General features: G+C 27.4%; 1 protein-coding gene across 1 annotated transcript; it reads right to left on the minus strand.

Annotated features, from left to right (window-relative positions):
• Positions 1-3,570: 3,570 nt before the first annotated feature.
• LOC132920828 (titin) lies at positions 3,571-11,516 on the minus strand. Its single transcript, XM_060983530.1, has 5 exons — positions 11,205-11,516; positions 6,765-6,818; positions 5,336-5,507; positions 4,003-5,279; positions 3,571-3,839 (listed from the first exon to the last, which is right to left on the minus strand). The coding sequence occupies exons 3-5, from the start codon at positions 5,496-5,498 to the stop codon at positions 3,684-3,686; spliced, it is 1,596 nt and encodes a 531-aa protein (XP_060839513.1). The 5' UTR covers positions 5,499-5,507; positions 6,765-6,818; positions 11,205-11,516; the 3' UTR covers positions 3,571-3,683.
• Positions 11,517-22,806: the final 11,290 nt, after the last annotated feature.

Genomic DNA, 22,806 nt, shown 5'->3' on the forward strand with positions numbered 1-22,806 from the left:
TATGTGTGTTAATTTGCCAATTTTATCACTAATCTATACTTCTAATCAAGGATTTTTTTAGATAAATATTTTAATTAAAATTATTTTTCTTCAAAATCATCTGTAAATTTTCTTTTGATTACTTTATTATATATATTGTTAGTATTCAACTACCAAATAAATAACTTTAAATCCAAACTTAATGAATTATATAAAATACAAATGTACATTTAGAAGGATTTACTCTATATTTGGAACACGGCATATCTATAGCCGTGATTTAGAGAGCAGTATTGTAAGCCCATTGTATATACTTAAACACTTAAACTGTCTACCAATTTAAGAAAAAAAAAAAATATTTAAATGATTATTTTTATTTTAATAGCTATACAAGCAAATATCTGAAGTTCAAAATTCCAGTGATATTATACATAGACGCAGGGGCATATTTAGAAATGTCTTAAAAAAAAGTTCAAAAAGTTCAAATTTGCGTGCATGGGGTAGAGTTGTGAAATATCTCATATAATAAAAATAAGTATAAAATACGGTGAATGGGGTGAGGGGGCACGGGCCCCATGTGCCCCTCCCTTAAATACGCCCCTGGGTAGACAGCAAACAATTAATTATACTTTAATAATTGTATTTAGTTAAAATATATTTACTAAACTGGAAGAATAATAGTACAACTATGGGAAATGGTATGTATAAAATAATGAAATTATCATTGGCATCAAAAAAGGTATGCTTATCTTTCTATGTTTGGCATCATGCCTTAAAGTACTGTGATGAAGTACTGGATAATTTGTAGAGAAAAAAAACAGAATATTATAATGCATTACTATTCAAGTTTATACACCATTAATAATCCAAAACACTTGTCATAATCTTCAATCATCCTCCAGTTATAATTAAAAATGTAATACAGTCGAATTGCAATAACTCAATTATTTTTTTTATTCCCCTAGAAATGTAAATTATATATAAATTAATATAAATTTGAGTTAGATATTTTGAATAATACATATCTCGAAGCGAATTTTTATCTCCCTTCAACTTCAAGTTATCGCAACTCGACTGTACCTTATGAAACCAATAATAAATCCATAATAACGATTAAGCATAATTTAGTATTGATAATTAATGTTTGAAACACAGGCAACAGGATAAGGAATAGGAGTAGCATAAGTAAATAAAAAAACACTGAAAATTATGTTCAGATAATTTAATACTTTTTTTTTTAATTTTATCAATCTTTTTTCATTTTTCTTTTGAACACAAACTTGTACCCTACGAGTTATTATAATATATAATGTAAATATGATTTTTGTGTTACTAAATAAATAAATAAAATACCTAATAAAATTGGAAATTTATGATTCAAATAATAAAACAATGGTGGACATAATATTTTTTTTTAAGTACAATAATTACAGCATGATACATATTAATAAAGTCGTTATAAATAGCTTCACTTTGCAATACATGTTCTTTACTAAATAACATAGACAATAAATATGCAATCAGCAATTTTTAATACGTTTTATGTCTACAAAATATAATTGATATATTTATAGACTTTTTTTACAATATTATATAAATCGAACAATTGATTTAAATACATTTTAAGATAGTCATTCTAATTTTTACATAATTTTTATCTTATTGCTTCATAGAAGTTTTATTTTAGATCACAGGTTTTGACATACTTTTATTTTTAATATTACAAACCAAATCAGAAAAATGATAAAATATCAATAATAATAATAGTAATAATAATAATAATAATAAAGCATTTACAATCTCGTGGTCTTGTGTACACGTTACTCTTAGAAATGAGTATACACAGTTAAATAATCATTCAAATAAAATAAAAAAAAGCTATCAACAATTTATAACAACGTTGATGTAACTTAGATGTTAGCAATAAATATAAATATTATAAATAATATTTTAGTTTACACATTAAAAAAAGGTAATATTTAATAAATAATTTATGAGTATTATAAATACCAATACCATTTATTCTTTACATCAATTCAAACACTGTGCTCTTTGAAAAAATGTTTTCAATAACACATTACAAACAATAGTTAATATAACTATGATATTTTTATAACATATAATTTAAAGTCCTTTTAAAATGGGATTTCTTAGGTATCTCTATTATAATGTTTGGAACATTAGTATGATGACTGATGGTCATAATTTTATAATGACAATTGAAATGATTTCAATAATAAATAGCAATTATAGTTATTACTAATCAATGAACAACATTGTGAACTCAAATTATTGCTGAATTTTAGAAATGATTGATGAACACTGTCCAATACTTTATATCCGTTAACTAGTATATATTATATAATTTTAAACATTATCAAATATTCATTAATTAACTCAGACAACTCTGAAAAAATTCAGAAAATAATGTAGTGTAATCAAATTACTAAAATAAGTTGTTTACAAATCCAATATCTGTGCTTGTAATTTATAAAGTAAAGAAATTTAAGAAGTAAAACAATACTTATAATATGTACTTACATATAATATTTAGAAACTGTGTACTACATATTTTGACATATTATTGTAATGTATAATATTAATAACATTATATTCTAGTAAAATGAAAAAAAAAAATTCTTTATTATAATGTACAGCTATATAATATGTATGTATACTATAAATTTTTTTTTCATTTTAATAATAATCTTACAGTGTTAGAGAATATTATATCTAATTAATTATAATATGGTAAATCATAGAAAGAAATAAATAAATAAAAATTATTGTACACACAAATGTAAGGCCTAGCCACCACATTTACCAATATTGATTATAGAGTTAAAACGTAATCACAGAACATTCTGTGACGTAATGGTGTTACACCTAACATTTAAAAATATAACTACATACATTTAAAATATTAATTGTTAATTTAAATAAATTAAAGAGAACATAAAATATAACTTAATGTTTAAAAGGTGTACATACAACATAAAACTGCTCAAAAAGCTGGTCATTTTTATCAGGTACAAATAATAATTTATTTTGGTTTTTATGTATGGAGGAAATACTTTTGATAAAATATCTGTATACTGGCCAAATATTATAGTTTTTATTGCTTGGTAACTTAATCAGCAATAAATGTTTAACTTAAACAATATATATGTATATATATGGTGTAAGGTAAATTTAAAAAAAAACTTAACACTGTCTTACTTTATTCTAAATAATTTATTTCTCATTTCTCTTCAATTGTAAACACTTACCATATATTATAATATTTTAAAATATTATTATATATTATATTTTTTTTAAATTTTATTACAAGTAGCAATATACAATATGTTAGCTAAAAGTATTAGCGCTTAAATTGAAGAAGAAATAAATTGTTTAAAAATTAGTAATTCCCTAATTAATCAGTTACTAAAAATTATAAATAATGCAGTGTACTAATTTTTATAAACTGGATATAATAATTATTATATAATTAATAGACACGCATTTTTTTTTTTTTTAATTTTAATTTTTTATACTTTTCTATTTTGTTAACATTTTTTACTTTTTTTGTATCTTTTATTATTTTTTCCCTTTACCCAATGTAAGCTAAAATATTATTATTTCAACCTATTATAATTTTACTAACTGATTATATTAGAAGCCAGTATGATTGATTTTTTTTTTTTAATTATAATTATTTAGAGTTAACAGCATTTACGATTGTTGTTAGCACCCGACGGTCGCATGTTCTTGTCGGCCCTCCTCAGTCTTTTGTTACTTGCACTTAGCATCAAATTTACACGATTGATGTGTGTCAGCTGGTTACGACTCAAAATACGAGTTTCTCTGTGAGCTTGCAGCTGTAAATAAAATGTTTGTTATTAAAATAAATACATTATGTAAGAAAAAAAAATTATGATGAAAAAAGTTTTTGCAGAAGGTCATGAAATAATTTCTTAAGAATTCAACATTAATTTAAAATTATATATTAAAACGGTCATAATATTATTGTTGAGTTCTTACCTTCTGCGCTTTATTAGTGCCAGCAATCATTGCCAGCTCTCTTTTAAGCAACTCGTGCTTGTAAGCATTTTCTTCTGGTCGAGACACTAAAGAATTAAGTGCAATGGAAGTTGTCAATGGTATGATGATGTTCTCCTTTTTCACGGGAGACTTTTGGTCTCTTTTTTCAATCACATCACATTTTGGTCTTACCACTGCTGTTTGGGTAATTGGATGAGATTCAATTATCTCATGTTTTACTTCTTTAACAATAGATTTTTGTTGTACCTTCTTTTTCTTTTTTTCTTCTGTATCTATAACAGATACAGGTTTTTGTGCTTCAACACAAATTGTTGAATTATTGATAGACTTTTGTTGCTTTTCAACAACTGGTTTTATAGCATTTCTTTTTGGTGTTTTACAGCTTTTTGGCACATCAGATTGTATTATGCTAAAGGAACTCAACCTGACCAATCGTTCTTGGGCACGAATTTTAGGAACAATTATTTCTTTTGGGGTCGTCTTTTGCGACTCATTTTTCATTAAATGAGGCAATGGGCATGGTGGTTTACGGCCTTTCTTCATGACTTTTTTAGGTGTAAAGACTTTCATAACTGTCTGTGTTTCTTCTTCCATTGGCAAAATTATTTGAGGTGACTCAACAACTTCGACTTTGGATTCAATTTTAACATGTTTTGTTTCAGACATGTCGTTTTTTGGTTGTCTTCGTTTTAATGAAGCTGCTACTTCTTTATAGCTACGAATAGGTGGAGGAGAGCATTCTTTGGGCTTGGAAATTGGAGCCAACACTGGAAACATTTCTGTTTGAGAACGTTCGACTTTTTTTACCTCAACAACAGGAGATGGTAAAACACTTGGTACATCGCCCAAAATTGTTTCAGGTGCAATTTTAAATTCATCAAGGGGCACAGACTTTTTCAGTGTTTTCTTCTTGGGATGTTTTGGTACTTTTTCTTTGCATTTCACGGCTTCAAAGACTATTGGTGTATCGTCATCAAACGACTCACTATTGCTCGCAATTGAAGCTAGAGATCTTTTCTCAGGCATTACTGAACTCACAGTGGGACTATGATATACAGACATGCTGGGGTGTTCAATGAGAAGATTCTCCAAAGGTGTTGTCTCCATGTCAGCTGGACCAATGGATGTAAAGCAAGGAGGAGGAGTAACAAACCAGCCTTCTTCATTTTGACAGGAAGAAGATGATCGGCTGTGTCGATCAACAACACCTCCACACCCTTCATCATCAGTCTTTTTAGAATCCGACTCAGATTCACCTATTCAAAATAAGAATAAATATCTAATTATGATAAAATAAAATAATGTATTCTACCTTTTCCAAGGATAACCCAGTCATCAGATTCGTCGATTTCGATAGGCTCGAAATTTTCATCAACTTCAATTAAAGAGTCTGGACAAGGATCAGTGGCTGCGACTTCGTCACTTTTTTCGGTAGTATTACTTCCGTAGAACCAGCTGGATAAGTTCGAAAACATTTTGGCTTGCTGAAAACAAATCTCAAGTTATAAGAAAAGAAAACCAAACACTCTTAGACCTTAGTATGAAGTGTAGCTAAGTAAGATAGAGTACCATCTATATTATATAGTTTCGAAGGTTTAAAGATAGCAGTTTTATTAGCTGGTGTGTACACTTAAAAATAGTTTATCATTTCGGTTTTTTTTATGTGTTGACAGAACAGCGAATACTTGATAAAATATTATAGTTATAGGCGTATACAGCCTAACAAAGAATAAAACGCAGGTTTATTTGTAGAATTTTATTGACCCATTAGACTTAGGTATGTAAACTGAACTATGAAAAAAAAAAGAAATACAATGCAAACTAATTTGATTAATTTATTATTATACAACGTGATTGCACATGTCATCAGTAGGCATATACCTATAGTATATACATCCAATGTCAAGTTCAGTAACTAGTTTCGTTTTAATACATATTTCATTATTTATGTTATGCGTATTTGTTATAATAATAATATTATTATTATTATTAAACGGTTGGAAAGTGGTGAGTGGTGACCTTGAACGTAATAAATCTGGATTATATTATTATATGTTCAAAACGGGTATCTGTTATTAAGTAGAATGATTTTCAACTAACACATATTATGATATATTACATAATGACTAATGATTATAAACAATTAACAATGTAAGCAATACATTATAATTGTTTTATCCTCTCAAATAGGTACAGATTTGTTCTATTGTAATTTAATAAAATGTATTTTCTTTTGTCTATATATAACTTGATATTCATAATCCATGTATTATACTTATTATACTATTGAATGAACTGTTGTCTTTAATTTTTATAATATTGTGTAAATAGTAAATATTTTATAACAAAACATTATTTTTATTATCATTGCCAGTTGTGTACCATATATCAATAACTTATTGTAAATGATATATTCGATTTTGTGGACTATAGACTGTAGTTGTGTTTGAACAATATTCAATAAATAACTTTGAAGTATCAAAAATATAGGCCATATAGAGTTTAACGACCCTGGTAAACTGAATAGAGCCTACAAGTGGCATAAAATGAATTGTTATGTCATTTGATCATTGAGTATATGCGTGATGTATTCAAATCAAAATACGCAAAATTATAATATAGAAATTTTATTTTGTATTTTAGACGGTCTATTTCTATAGTAAAACGTACGTTCTACGGAAGATTGTCGCATTTTAAATTATAATATAATATTAAAGTAATTAAGAGCAGAGTGCACATACCTTTATTTTTATCTCTGTCGAATCGTGACACGAATAGTTGTGGTCAGTCAGGAACTGTAACAAAAATAAAATAAAAACTATAAATTTTGGAGGTTTTATTTTTATAGGAAAATCATAAGTTGCGCAAGTGAAATAGTGAAAATTGTCTATAATTAAAATGTCGAAAAAAAGGTTTTGGCAAATGAAAGCGAAACTGCGAAAGAAAATTAATAAACAAGTGGACTTTAACGCACAAAAACAAATATACATATACACGACACATTTTCGAGCCAAGGGCAGTGTGAGCCGAGCTTTGCCAATACATTTCGCCAACACAAAGCCAAGTTTTACTCTATTATAATTTGCCAAACAGTGACCAGGAAAACTGCGAAATTTTTAGTGAATACGACGTTAATAATATTGCATTTTTATTAATCGATTTAAATAATGTTTATGACATTCGTGTTAGTTAGAAGTCATAACTCATATGAGTCATATGACATCAAAATACACTAACACAATGTACACATAAATATAGAAATGAAATTCATTAGGTTTGTAGTGTTTGTACATAATAAGTATTATCTGATTCAGCAGATACCTTTAGGCTCTAACAAGTAATTACCCGAATGGCTGAATATATATATATATATATATATAGAATTAAATGCTGTTATCGAGTTGATGGGATAACGATGTTAAAAAACTAATTACAGATCTTTTACAAAAGTCCATTAAATTCAGTTAAGTTTAAAATACAGTAGAAAGTAATGATTAATATAATATAATATTCTTGTTTGTATATATTAATTATAAAACGAGTGTGATCTCAATACATTATGTATTTTCCAAGGATTCTGTGGCCATCAGTGTCGTTTAAAGCGGAAATTGAAATTGCAGTAATTATCATTATCAGTGCAAATTATGTTCAGTGTTGTGTTTCGAGTGAGTTTCCTAGCAAACTTCACTAACAGACATTAGCGGTATTATATTTTTACCAATAACTCAGATTTGTTAATATTTTGTTTTTTGTGTCACTAGTTATAACAACGGAGAGGAAATATTTTTTCTCAAGCTAAAGAATTTTAACAAAGAAAAATGTTGAAAACATTCCTACAAACACAAAGGTTTGTATTGCACTATACAACGCAGTGTTATTTTGGTTTTAATTTCAATACATATTACAAATATCTGAAAAGGGGATTATGACTTATGAGCATTGAACACGTAATTATTCTGAAAATCGGTTTAGATTCGGATTATCATTTTTAGTCATTGTGAAATTCGATGTAATACTTGGACTATATAGTTATACACTATAAAGCGTTTTATACTACAAAGCAACAAAGCAAACCGGTTTGTGGATCATCCACTCTCTCTCCAGCACTCATCTTCCCACCGCCCCACCTATTTTCTTTGACATTTTTCGTTTTCTACGTTTATTTTAAATGGCGCAGTAAGTTAAAAAAAAAACCCCTTATTTACCAGATTTGTTTATCAGTACACGGTTTTGTACTTTTCTTGTGAGTACCTATACATAATTTATTTTTCGTTTTGATATAAAACAAAAAATTAAACATATTATTGACGACGAAGATTGAAGATTATACGGTCATTCCCCGTTATCAATACTCAATTTAAATTTTAAAATGATTATTTATTTTATTTAGTATTGATCATACTAAGTTTGTAAATAATTATTACGTATCTCCTATCAAAATTATGAGCTAATAATTTTGTATATTGAAATTTAGACCATACCATCATAGTTCAACCATCATAACGTATATTATGCGTATTAAAAAAATAACTACCAATGTTTATCGGAGTTTATTATTATGCGATAACAGAAAGTTTGATACAAAAATTTAGTATGGGAATTTTCTCAAATCTTCTTACAAGATGGTTTTTCTATAAACATTTCAACTGTATTTTATTTTATTTATTTACTTATACACAACAAGGTGATCATATACAGCACCAATAAGGCAATAACGTCAAGGGCACCTACACCCCCAGGCAATTAATGTTTTAACGATTACATATTAATGGCGCTGAGAAATATTTTAAGTGTTCGTTTGAATTTAAGACGTTAAAAATCGATATTAACAATAAAAAGATAAAATATAAAATAATCAAAAGGAATATACGAAATGCGAAAATATAGCCTTGTCGAAAACGAAAATTGCATTCACAATTAAAACAAGGTCGTTATTATTTATTGTAATATTTTCTTCAACCGTCATCCGATGCATTTTTTAAAACAAGTTGGCTTGTTGTGCATCAATGCACTCTATCTTGCCTATGTCGGCTATACCCCATGACACTGAATTCAGAATTGGTGATATGCAAATTTACATATTGCATTCGATTTCCTATTTTATCGTAACACAAAGACCGATATAATGAGTAGTAATGATACTGCAACGAAATCTTGTGCAGTCGTATGCAACTGGCAACGGTTCTATACGCTGTATTACTACAATTATTATAACCATTAGATTTGTTATCTGCCGGGGGATATACGGTCCGGCGGAGTGTAATTGGCATTGCTCATAATATTATAATGCCATAATAATGTATTTTGCATCCGAATAATTATTGTTAATGCGATGCATTTTTGGGAAACAATAACAACCTACGTTGGCATATAATATACGAGAAAAAGTAGGACGGTAAAAATACATAGTAATTACATTATGCGTCCAATCGAATTGGGAAAGTAGGCGCGATTTACAAGTTAAATAATAATGTTATACACACTCATTACTTATTGCTGATTTTTTTAACGTTAAAAATTTCCCGGATGACCTCCGAACGTCCTATATTCATCGCACGCGCGTGTTTATAATTTTTTTTTATTATTAAGGAAGGTGGGTTAGTCCGATCGTCAGGGCCACAACAAGCCACTCGGACGATATCCGCGTCATACAGCCATATTAGCGTTGTCGTACCTACGCAATAACGATTTTTTTCTTCGTAAAATATTTCGTTCTTATTTTTGACGTCCATATAATATACGCGATATTATAATAGTACGATAATGAATAATGATTTACAGAAATATAAAATATATATCATTATTACACGGGATAGCAAGTATCCGTAGCGAGTAAACGGGGAATAATAAAAATAAAAAATAAATCGTTACGGAACAAAAGCGACGAAAACAGCTGACCGAGCATGGACAGGTGGGCGGTGGCGCGCGGTGGTTGGACGCCGAACGGGAACAAAGACATTCGTATGCATACAAAATATAATACGATATATTATATTGTATACATAGCTGTTAAATAACCCCTTCTTTCTTTCTATTTTTCTTTCTTTCTTTTTGTATCATCTCATCACTCTCTTTCTCTCTTCCGACGCTCTCCGATCTCCTATTGACTTCCGACGACACTGTCATTGTGTGTAAGTGTTTCGCGACTCTTTGTCTCTCCACTCATCACGACGCGCAGGGCCGATCGGCGATCGAAGTGACGCAGTATTTTAATAATATGTATATATAATATAATATCATCATTATACTTTGCTGTCGTCTCGATCGCGAGTTTGGAATGACAATTAGTTTAGAAAAAAAAAAACGACAATCATCTAATGATCTAATATTAATATTCGTTAAATGTACGATTGCTAATAATATGATTATATGATTTATCACATAGTAAAAAAGTACGAATCAGTCAACGCTTTTCGTAGTCTCGCGACTATAGTGACCATGAACAACCGACCAAATGTAAATTGTAATGTATTTATAGCACTCTGATGATAAAATAGATCACAGCTGATTGTGTTATTTATTAAAAACGATTGTTGTTGTTATTGGTCGATGTTTTTTTTTTTACTATTTACTATTTAGTATTTACATAATAATATTATCTATTCATCCATTACCCAAAATAACGATCGCTGTCAGACGATCGACGAACGCCGTTCAACAGCCCCGAAATTTCGGACAACCAGTTATTGGCGATATCGTCGCTGTATATGAATACCAGAGGCGTATTTGTGCGACCGTGAATATTAATTGGGTTAATGAAATGAATCGTAAAATGTATAGACGCAGTAATAAATAATGCAAGAAGATATAGTACCCGCAAGCCAACAACACGGTTACCCACATAATATGTATGTATATATATATATATATGTATATATTGCAAGTCTATTTATATTAAATAATTATATAATACATTTTAATATTTTGTAACACCTATGCCCATTACCGACGTACCGTGTATATGGTTACCGATCGAGTTTAATTCCAAAAATTACCGTACGCGAAACATACATTAAACGGCCGAGAACAAAGGATGTCATATAAGTGAATAACGCAAAACGCCCATTAATTTCCAACTGTTTACTCAGGACGCGTATAATATGATGATATCGCTGTGCCCCGACACGATCCATGACAATATTAAATAAATAATGTACAATAAAAATGAAAACACAACTTACCTTTATACTATATGGCAGATAGCAGTAGAATATAAATTATTTATATTTACAAGAGATCTTCGTAAACTGTTAATACGACAAACGATTAAGACTAACGTTTTATTAAACTGTACAAGAAACAAATAAATTAAAATATCTATATATGTATATATATATTGAGAGTTTGATATAATAATATATTATTACGATTAAAAACAATAAAAATAAAAATATATGTATTTATATATTTTAAAAACAATAATACAAAAACGAAAACAAAAAATGAAAAGGGACTGACAACCAGAGCGAGAGACAGATGAAAGCCAGCTGATCGGATTCTCCTCTTGGTTTTACGGGCCGACCGACAGTCCCCCACCATTGGTCGCCGAGCTCGTCGGGGGGCTGACGTCACACAAACTGCGTCGTATTGATCACCGTCGCAACACCATAGCACAACAGCACTAGAAGTAAGCCTCATTGTACACACACGTTCAAACACGCTCACACACGCTCACACACGCACACACACGCGCACACACGCGTACACACACGCGCGCGCGCACACACACGCGCGCGGCCGTAACACCGAACCGTGTGTAAAACGTTTATGTATAGATCGACCTGAGCGAGGGTGCGCGCGCATGCGACCAGTGAGTAAATAGTAATAATAATTATTGTGCATTGAGCAGCGATCATTTCGGAATACGGAATACATATATGTATATTATAATAACATATAAATATAATATTGTATTATACAAGTGTACGGCAATATATGCGTATTGCGTATGCGTTTGACTTAGTAATGTAAAATGTAAATAAAACGCTATTACATATTATCAAATACGCGTTGCGTGTGTTTATTTATTTATTTTTCCGTATAGATAACAATTGCCTGCGAGACAAATAATAGACAATGAAATTCGGTGCACTCGGCTGTAATAATAAAAATATGTGCATTACATGTCGTCTGTTGCGTCTTGCGTCCGTCTCTCTAATAGACCTCGATCGTTTCGTGCGAATGGCGCATCATAAATTTTATCATAATATTTTGTCGTTTGGACTTATCGGCCTTACAATATTTCCACCGTTTTACTTTTACCTGACATGAACGCACGAAATCGTATTCTGTTCGACTGTACTGCAATTTATTATTATTACGGTTTCCATGACGACCTATACCGTATTCCACGCGTTAAATTTATTTCCGTGCTGGACTTTGGAGAAAACGCGAAAGTTTTACCCCGTTTATGATAATTTATTATCACATAGCAAAAGTCGCTTTTCTTTCCGAAAATATTTCGCTGTGAAATCCGTTTTTTATTCGAAACCCATAACATGATATCGTTATTATTATTTATTACATTAAAATATCAACGTCGTTATACAGTAGTACAGTACTACCGTACTAGCAATATAGATTGGCACAATTAATAATAATTGTATTATACGTATTTTTGCTTCATATAGGCATCGCGTGTATAGTTATAGTGTATAGTAAGGAATTAGGTAATAACACAGATCAATAGACCATAGTATTGAAGTCGCGTATACGGCGAACTATATAATTCATACGTTCAGAAATTGAGTAATTCAAAGTCTCCGCGTTGGCTAAATAGTAAATTTAATGTCATCCCATATTTATCTCAATAAACCATCTGTTGAGACGTTTTTAAAACGTTACTGTATTATAAGTATAATAGTGTACAATATGTCAACATAATATATGCATATTATATAATCTCGTGTATAATACTTTACATATAATAAAAGGCCCTGGGGGTTAACATGTAGAATTTTAAGTTTTTCAATTTTTGGCTGGTGTCCAATTACCACTTTTTTCGTGGAAAAAAATAAATACCATTTAACAATACGCGTTATTATAACCAAACAGGTCACGTATAATATATTATATAAAAACAATAGAAAAAAAATCATGCATAATAATATTTGCACATTGAGTACAAAAAATAGTACATCAGCACATCACAATATTCACATAATATATGTACCTATGGTATAATTATAGTTGTCTTGAACGACGGTCATAACATATTAATATAATATACCTATAGATACATACGATAACCCACTTATTTACAAATATTATAATGCCGAATAAAATTATGAATTTGAAATTTTGCATAATTTTGATTTTAGTTGCGAGGGTGGCCACGGGAATCAACATCGGGGAGTGCAATGCCCTCATGGAGCTTTTTTGCGTTTGTGTAGGTGTATCCCGAGTTCCCGACCAACGTATCGACTGCTGTTAATTTGTCAACTCGAACGTTGCGCTGTTCGTATATAAATACGTATGATGGGTTGGTACGTACAAATGTAAACGAAAAAAATAAATAGTATATTATTTATTTTTAGTTTACTCAATCGAAATCCTTATCAATCATTTTTTTTATACAAAGTTATCAACATCTTTGGCTCTGCTTAGACATTATGTATACATTGTATATTAATATTATACAATATACATATGTGTACATTTTTTGTGTACCCGCCACAAAGATACTGTATACCAACACCACCTACCTTAGGACGTTTGTTGTTGTAAACAAAAATATTGCTTATGTATTTTTTTTATATAGGTTCATAGTTTATTAGTAATTAAAATACTTACGAACTATACCGATAAAAGAAGTCAAGTCAAAACTTTAACACTACGCAAAAAGAGTAATAACATTTTTCTAAAAAGAATTGCAACATTATGTGCAATTTTATTCAGTTTAGAGGTGTTAGGTGCAGTATAAGATTGTAAACGATAATCGTTATGGACCTTGAACAAATTGAAAATATAATAAATTAATATTATAAAGTATAATATTATTAATTAATATAACTAATAATAAGAAAGTTCTGATTAGTATAAAAGTGTTACGTGCGGTAATATTTAAAACAATATCTATTTCTGATACAGTAAATGCCAAATTAATATGCTAATAAGCTGAAGATTCAAAAAATAAACTAGATGTCTACAAAGTCACTACAAGTCTGCAACATCAATACATTTGAAATTGTAAACTTTCCGATTACACCAAAAAAAAAAAAATTAAAACTTTAATACTAACTACAATAAGTCTACAAAGCAAAATTTTTTTAATGTTTTGTTATTTTTGTATATTTGTTTATACAATACGAGATGCAATAAGATATTATTATTTTTATATAATAATTAATTTATTAGTTATTACTGAATTCAAATTCAATATATCAATTACATGTCCATGAAGTGGGTTTTTAAGATTTATTAAAAGATTTGTGCAAGTTGGTTCCTCGGTAAAGACAAGCTTTCAAAGTTGAATATCCAGTGAATTCTTCAATATCAACTCAGAAAGTCCAAACTTATTTTAAAATATTTCCTATAATTAGAAAGAGTATTCAAGTTCGTTCCAAAATTTGGATTCTCTTTTGGAGCAATAAAAATCTTAAATTTTGAGTGGTTTCTGGTAAAAAATCGAATCTAATATATTGGGGGGTCAAAAGTACTTTAATTGTTATTTTATTTTTTGTAATTATCATTTTCTATGCCCAATGAAATTTTAAAAATATTTAAATATTTAGGCCGTTTGTATTCAAAATCGTTTTTTATATCTATGTAATGATTTATTATTAAATTTAAATCTAACACAACCACAAACAGTATCATAGCATCTAACAGTGATCTACTCGTCCTATTCAATGACAATAGTACACTAAATGACATTTTTTAGCTGCAATATTTTTATACCTACGATAACAAAAAAATTAAAAATCATCATTCAATAATTAATAGTTAATAGGTATGTTACTATGTTCCTCGTTTCTTCAGTATCTAAATTTTAAGCACAGGTCGTAAAATTGTTAATCATTAAACATTAAACTATATATAAGTACCCTTCTAACTATATCTATACGTATTTTATGTATGTTTAGTATGAATTACTTTGAATAATTTTGATTGTATATGTAAATTGAAATTAAAACTTCAATCAGATTATAATACAATTTAATTAAAAATCAGAGTTGGATAAAATGTAATCATATTATTATTGATTATCATTATACGGTTATGATAGTGGATTATAATATAATAATGTATAGGTATATAGGTACCTATTAATAATACCTAATACCTATTACTAATTAATATAATTTATACCTATACCTAGTAAAAAATAAGGTACCGTTTGTACGTGTATATAGTATCTATATTATTATACGGAGTGATCCTGCATTAAACAGTTAAATGGATCATCTCATTAAATTTAAATGTATGATATTCATTATTTCAGAAAACACAAATTTTTTAAATTAAATTAATTTTATAAAATTTTAAGTCGTTATGAAACAACATTTTTGGAAAACTTTATATTATTACATATTTTTTATCGTTATCACTTTTTTAAAAGTTGCTTATCATTGAATGGTAATATATATTTTTAATTTAATATTTTTAATCAGAATATTGCTCAGAATATTAAGATTTATTAATTTAAATTTCGGACCAATAATTTACAAAATATAATTATTTAAAGTTTATATGCGAGTGGAGTAATACTGGACTAAAATTTTACGGGTATCCATGCACCACTACACGCCACTCATGGAAACTTTCTATGCTTAAAACTTATAAGCTGCTCATTTAAAATTCTTATGTATTGAAGTAGGTACTCTAAAAAATATCCTACTTATAGAGAATAAAGAATAAAAATGCATATAATCATTAAAAAAGTGAAAAATGTTGTTTTTAATGACTTTAAATTATGTAAAAAAATATTTTTAAAAATTTTTAGTTTTTGAAATAGTGTCTTACATTAAATGGATCACCCGGTACATAATATGTATGTATAGGTTAACGTTCTAATAACCAAATGTTATATCATTCTGTAATGTTAATTAAAAATGTCAATATTTCTATTATGCTTAATCACAACCTTTTTTTGACATTCACCTGTTAAGCGGTTATCTGTTATCAGTGATAAGCTGATGAACTTACTATATTGATTTGCAGTTTTGACTTTTGAACAAAAGAATTACCTTTACAAAAGTTTAAATAGCAACGTATATTAATATAATGTTAGCTCATCACTACCAACACAAAATATTCATTCTAAACACTAATTAGTAAACAGTAAACAGTAATCATACATATGATAATGGTATATTACTATATTAGTATAAAACAATCATTATTCATAATCTAAAAGTATTTTTTCTTACTAATTACGATAATTATGCTGATTACTTTAATTATTGTTATTACCAATATGCCATGGTTATAGCTAGCACTCTTACAACTTTACAAGTGTATTTACATTTACTTTACTACTTAACAATATATTTACTTGAAAACTAAAGTACCTATATTAAATCATAATACGATTATACTTTATGCGAAATCGAAAAAAGTTTAGTGTACAAATATGAAATGTGTATTAAAAGTTATTATAGGTCTAGTGCCTAGTTAGTGTATGGTCAATATGGTTGTAGAAAATATTAAAATACCAGAATAAGTATTGGTACCTACTACTTACAGAGTAGTGGTTACAATATAGTTATATTAGAAAATATATTAAAAATAAAAATAAAAGTAACTTTTTTATTTTATTACTTAATTTCGTTTTTTTTTTTGTTTTTTGTTTTTAATGTGCTTACTATACAGTATAGAAACATGACTATACATAAGAAAATGGCATATAATAATGCTATAGTAATTGCCATTTTGCGATTGATAATAATTAAAAACAAAACAAAATAACAAATCATTAATTTTATGACATTCTACTACTATTATTTTTAACATGATAACCTATCAATTTTACTCTTTACTTTTATCTATTATGTATTTGTATATTTTTGTGTAATTTATTATCAAAAGTATAAACCATTTAACTAACTAAAACGCAAAAGAAATGTGAAATATTAGTGTAATTTATTATATTATGCATTTATACAATATATACATTATACCTATTATATTTAAAAATAGACATGAACTAGAGTGGTATAAACTATATCAGTAAAATATATAAATTATAGTATATTTTTAGACAACAATTCTTTTACAATTTTAAAGTAGGGATAGATTCTGCATATTTAAATTTATTTCTGTGATTTACTCTCTATATGCATAAATATAATATATTATTAATATACAAAAATAAAAATACTCGATAGTTATTAATATATATGGGTGTTATCAGTCCATATTTTTTGTAAATTTTGCTACGATACACTTAACCATATTTTTAGCATAACTAGACAAACATCTTTTAAGGGTTGTAAACTTGTAACTAGTATACATTAATTTTTTTTTGTCTATTTGTCATTTGCTACTGCGCATCAAAATAGGGATTGGGTGTAATATACAATTATAGAAATCACAAATTAAGATATATTATATAAGTAGAGTAATGTTATAGGGCCATAGGGGTAACAATGTACAACACGTGATTGTTGGTTCAATATGAGTTTATTAATTAAGTGGATGTCAGCGCACTGTTTGTTTTCTCTCCCTGACTCATGCACAACATAGACAAAACGCATTTACGCAGATTCATTTTTTTTGTGATTTTGATTAATTTTAGACTAAAATGAACCATTAGAAAAACCATAGAGAATAATATTTTTGAAGGTATGGCATATCGATTAGTCTAATTAAACTCTCAAAATAATTTAAACATAATTTAAATTTACAACATATGTATTTTATTTTGAAAGTCGAATACTAAATCAAATAATAATAACCTATTAAACCGATATGTCATACTATCAAAAATATTATCCTCTATAGTTTTTGTGATAGGTGATTTTACTCTAAGATTACACAAAAATCATAAAAATAATTTTAGGTGAAAGAGTTGTATCTATATTGTGCGTGGGTCTGAGAGAGAAAATAAATATTGCGCTGACATCCTCATATATATTCAATATTTTACTTCGGAATATGAAACAAAAATTATGTATTGTCATTCAAAAAGGTATAATTTAAAAAATAATAAAGATAAAAAATTATGTAAAGTATAACTTTTTTCAAAAATGTTTTATAATATTTTTTAAATTATATTCATAAAAAGTTTAAATTTTCCGAAATGACGAATGTACCTAAACACTGACATATAATATATATTATAATTTATAGGTACATGCAGTGGATTTGAAATTTTGAAATTCCGCTTCAATACTAAATAGCTAATACTACTAATTCATTCAGCAGTTTAAAACAGCTGTACTAAAATATATGCATAACTATTTCTTACATACATTTTAGTTCTTTGGTTTTGATATACTTTTACATAGAGATAGAGAGAACAGATTTTACATTTTTATTCATGGAAATTAATTTTGAAAAAAGAATAATACACTCATCTACAGACTACAAGTAAGTGCAATACCGCCTGATATCGGCTTTAATTTACTATTTCAGATTTCAGATATTTTAATAAAAAAAATATCAGGACAGTATGTGGTACCCGGTACCCCTAAATTCGTGGTTGTGTAGGTTGCAGCCTATACTGCTTATGCTTTAATCCGGGTCTAATATAGTTACAATAAAGTTAATAATATATTATGCGTGCCACGGCTTTTTTTTTAATAAATTGTACCTGTTTAGTTATACTACCTACTGATAATTAGTTGAATAGGTTCCTATATGTTAATTTAATTATAAATTATTACTGATATTAGAATTAGAATTCTAGTTAGGTATACAATTTATACTTTGTACATACGAAATACATATCACGAAATAACATTTACGATGCTACAATCTTTTCACCATTTTGTAATACTAGCAATGCAATACTAGCATCGACCATCTCGCTGGATCAGTGGCGGATTAACCACTAGGTTCGTGAGACTCGAGCCTAAGGCAGCATATTGGTTAACTTATTTTATTTTTAATCTCAAAAAAATGAACCAAAAAAGAAAAAAATTGAACCATTACTTTTTTTCACTCCGGGGAGGCAATACCCGATTCTCATAACTTTTTGATGTTAGCCCATTTAAATTACGACCCTTGGATAGTATTAAAAAAAGGGGGACTGTAAACTCTAAGCGTGCCTCAGGGCGCCGTGAACGTTAATCTGCCACTACGCTAGATACATTTTCAACCGTACCTAGTAAACACTAAACAAATGTTTTTTGCCAGTGAAAAGGTATGGTAATGCGATAAAACTTTATGCAAGCAATAAGCATTGTTGTACGGATGGTGTTTTATAATAATGATATCGGGCTTGACGAAAATATCAAAATAATAAATTTACACCAATATTTAATATTATAAAATAATTACAATATAGTTACTTTTGTCAACCGTTTACCTGGTTATTAATAAACAACACGTACAATGTTTATAATTTTAATTCATTTTCTCTGTCAAATGGCCAATATGGGCAATGACAGCCAGAGTATTTTTAATATAATATATGATTTATATTACGTTTTTTATAAGGGCAATATAGGGTATACAAATATTAAAAAATACTTACGACATAAAATATATAACGTTATAATACTATGTTAAGTGATGATAATAATTTTGAAAATTAATTTGCATAAATGCATAATTATTATTAAATATATAATATATAAATGCTAAATTCAGAGCCCAATTTAGAAAATATGGAATATTAAATATAACTTTGAAGTCTTTAATATTTGTTAAATGTAATTTAAAAAAAGACAGTGAACATTAAAATAAAATAATTGCATTAATGATCAAAATTTTTATTTACAGAACATAAATTAATTTTTAATACTTGCATAATATTTAAATATAATTATCTATTTATAGATAATATTATAATAATGTCAGAACAAATGAAAAATGTTTACTAATGTTTACTGATATACATCGATCTTGTAGGTACATGTCTAACGAAAGAAATAACGTCATAAAATTTTACAGTACCACTTTAATATTTATAGTCATCATCAGGGGCCCGGGGCCCAGAGGTCTGAGCTGCAGTCCCCTAGACCCTCCCATAAGTTGGATTCTAGCTAAAGTTAAAAATATAATTCAAAACTATAAAAAATACACTTATCTGCAAGTAAGTGTAATACCTCCCGGTATCGACTTTAATTTACTATTTCAGATATTTTAATAAAAATAATATCAAGACAGTATGTGATGCCCCTAAATTCGTGGTTGTATTTTGTGTAGGTTGCTGTCTACACTGCTTACGCGTTACATGTTTTGGGTCTGGTGTTAACTGAATATATACTAGTCTAAACATTAAACGACAGTTATTGTCAAATTATACACACTAGACATATATTAATATTAATATTTATTGTTTAATAATTATATGGGTATATATTATATACTTATACATATATTTATAATTTATAAACAAATTATATTATGACTTGATTCAACATACATGCCATGATATTGACTATTAAGTATGTTAAGTTAAGTGAAGTACTATGGTAAGATTATACAAATAGTAATATAACTAAGAAAGGTTGCTAAAATTAAACTGTTATAGAAAATTTAAAAAATGTTTACATAATAATTATTGTAGGTCATTGTTGATAATCAACGATCGACGATTAAACTTGTTGTGAAAATTGAGTTAATTTTTAAAGATAATGTTTTTTAAGAGTTGATTATGAAATGTTTTAAAATGTTATGGTTGCCATATAAATTACATCGATCTGCATTGCAGTCTTTATAAATATTCGGAAATATTTATATTTAAAGGTAGTACAACAAGTACTATAAAGGTACATTATATTAAAATAAACATACTATTTTTACATTTAATGATTAAAAGTTTTTTTCTATTTGTTATACAAATTATAAAAATAATAATAAAGTTTTAATTAAAAATTAAAAAATTAGATATATAATATAAAAATTTACTTATTATTCCACAAATAAACACGTATTTCAACAAATAAAAGTTGTATTTTGATTGCATTTATTTTTGTAACAATTTTTTATCTAGGTACTTAGCACTTGAACAAGAAATTCATAATTGGTCATGGTTATTGTGTTTATATATTGGCTAAGAGTTGATATATTTATAATTGTATATTATAGTATATATATTCAATATTTGCTAAATGATAAATCTATTATAGTTTATAAATAATACATAATATACAATGTATATTTAGGATTTAACAGGACATAGGCCATATGGTCAATATCATAAGCATTAATATTTAATACAGACCTATATATGGGTAAGGAGGGGGTAATTCTCAATCCCCTCTTCTATAATTATTATATAATCATATAAACAGTATTTAGTAGGTCTAGTAGGGAATTTAATTACCTACTATTATTATTTATTTTAGAATAAGTATTTACTTTTTTTAATACTTATTTTTTCGTTTTAAAAAAAAAAATTTTTTATTACTACAAAATAATAACAATATGTACATATTTAGTAATGTCTGATATTAATTATGTATTTGTAACACTTATAAAAACAAAAGTATTACAATTTGGCTAACTATTATTTAGCTTACTATTGTGCAACTGTGCAGCACTAGCATTGTAAAATTTGTCCAATAAAGGGATCTTTTACATACACAATATATATATTATATACATATATAATTGGTTAGTTTTATATTATTTTATTATATAGGATTCACACCACTACGCCAGTGACCGTCCTATGGTACGTATAGGTAATGGATATTGATTTATGAAAACTTATTAACAAAAACAATAATGTATGATATAAATATATAATACATTATGATAATGAATTATTTATTTTTATATATATAAGATAATTTTTATTTTTTAACATAAATTACCTACTTCAACCATTTGTATATTAGTTATTATTGTACTAATAAATAAAAAAAAATTATTACTTATAGTAATATAAACTTTCCCACCGTCTTCACTCTTCGATCAATCATTTTTCGTATAAGACTAATGACTAATGAACATTTATTACAGTAACCAGTGACCTATAGGTGAGTAGGCTGAGTATACTCAATGACGATAACTATTATATAGTATATACAGCTGAGCAACATCATTGATTTTCATTCGGCAGATCTAAAAAATAAAATTTCAGTAACTTGTTTAGATTTTAAGTAGAGCGACAAATGTACATATCGATTTCACAATGATGTGTTTTTTTTTGTGTATATGATGTGTACCTAATAAGTAGTTGATAAAATGCTTTGATTTTCAACTAGTTTGGGGAAAACAAACAACAAATTATTGAAAAACAGGAATTTATATAAAAAATCAGTTTTTAACAAAATCAATTTTATTTTTTTGGTGTAATTTAAAAACGAATAATTTTAGATACTTGCTTCTTAGTTTCTTACACATAACATAATTTTCAAAATATTTTGAGTTATTTTTTAGCAATTTACATACATTTGAAACTTTTAATTTTTTTTTCTAAATATCCTATTAAAAAAATTATTACTTAGTATATTTGGTTAAAACGATTGGAAATTTAATAGAAGGTTCCTCATAAGTTTTTAATTGACTGATTAAAAAATATGGGAAATTTGTGTAACAATATTTTTTTATAAGCGTTTAAAGTTATAATTTTTTCAAATTCGTCACAAACTCGGAAATGCACAAATTATTTTAAATTACTTTAATATATTTTTTCACGGTTTTTTCTAAGTATACGCAATAACA

Source organism: Rhopalosiphum padi, chromosome 1, assembly GCF_020882245.1.
Source record: "Rhopalosiphum padi isolate XX-2018 chromosome 1, ASM2088224v1, whole genome shotgun sequence".
NCBI classification, from domain to species: domain Eukaryota; kingdom Metazoa; phylum Arthropoda; class Insecta; order Hemiptera; family Aphididae; genus Rhopalosiphum; species Rhopalosiphum padi.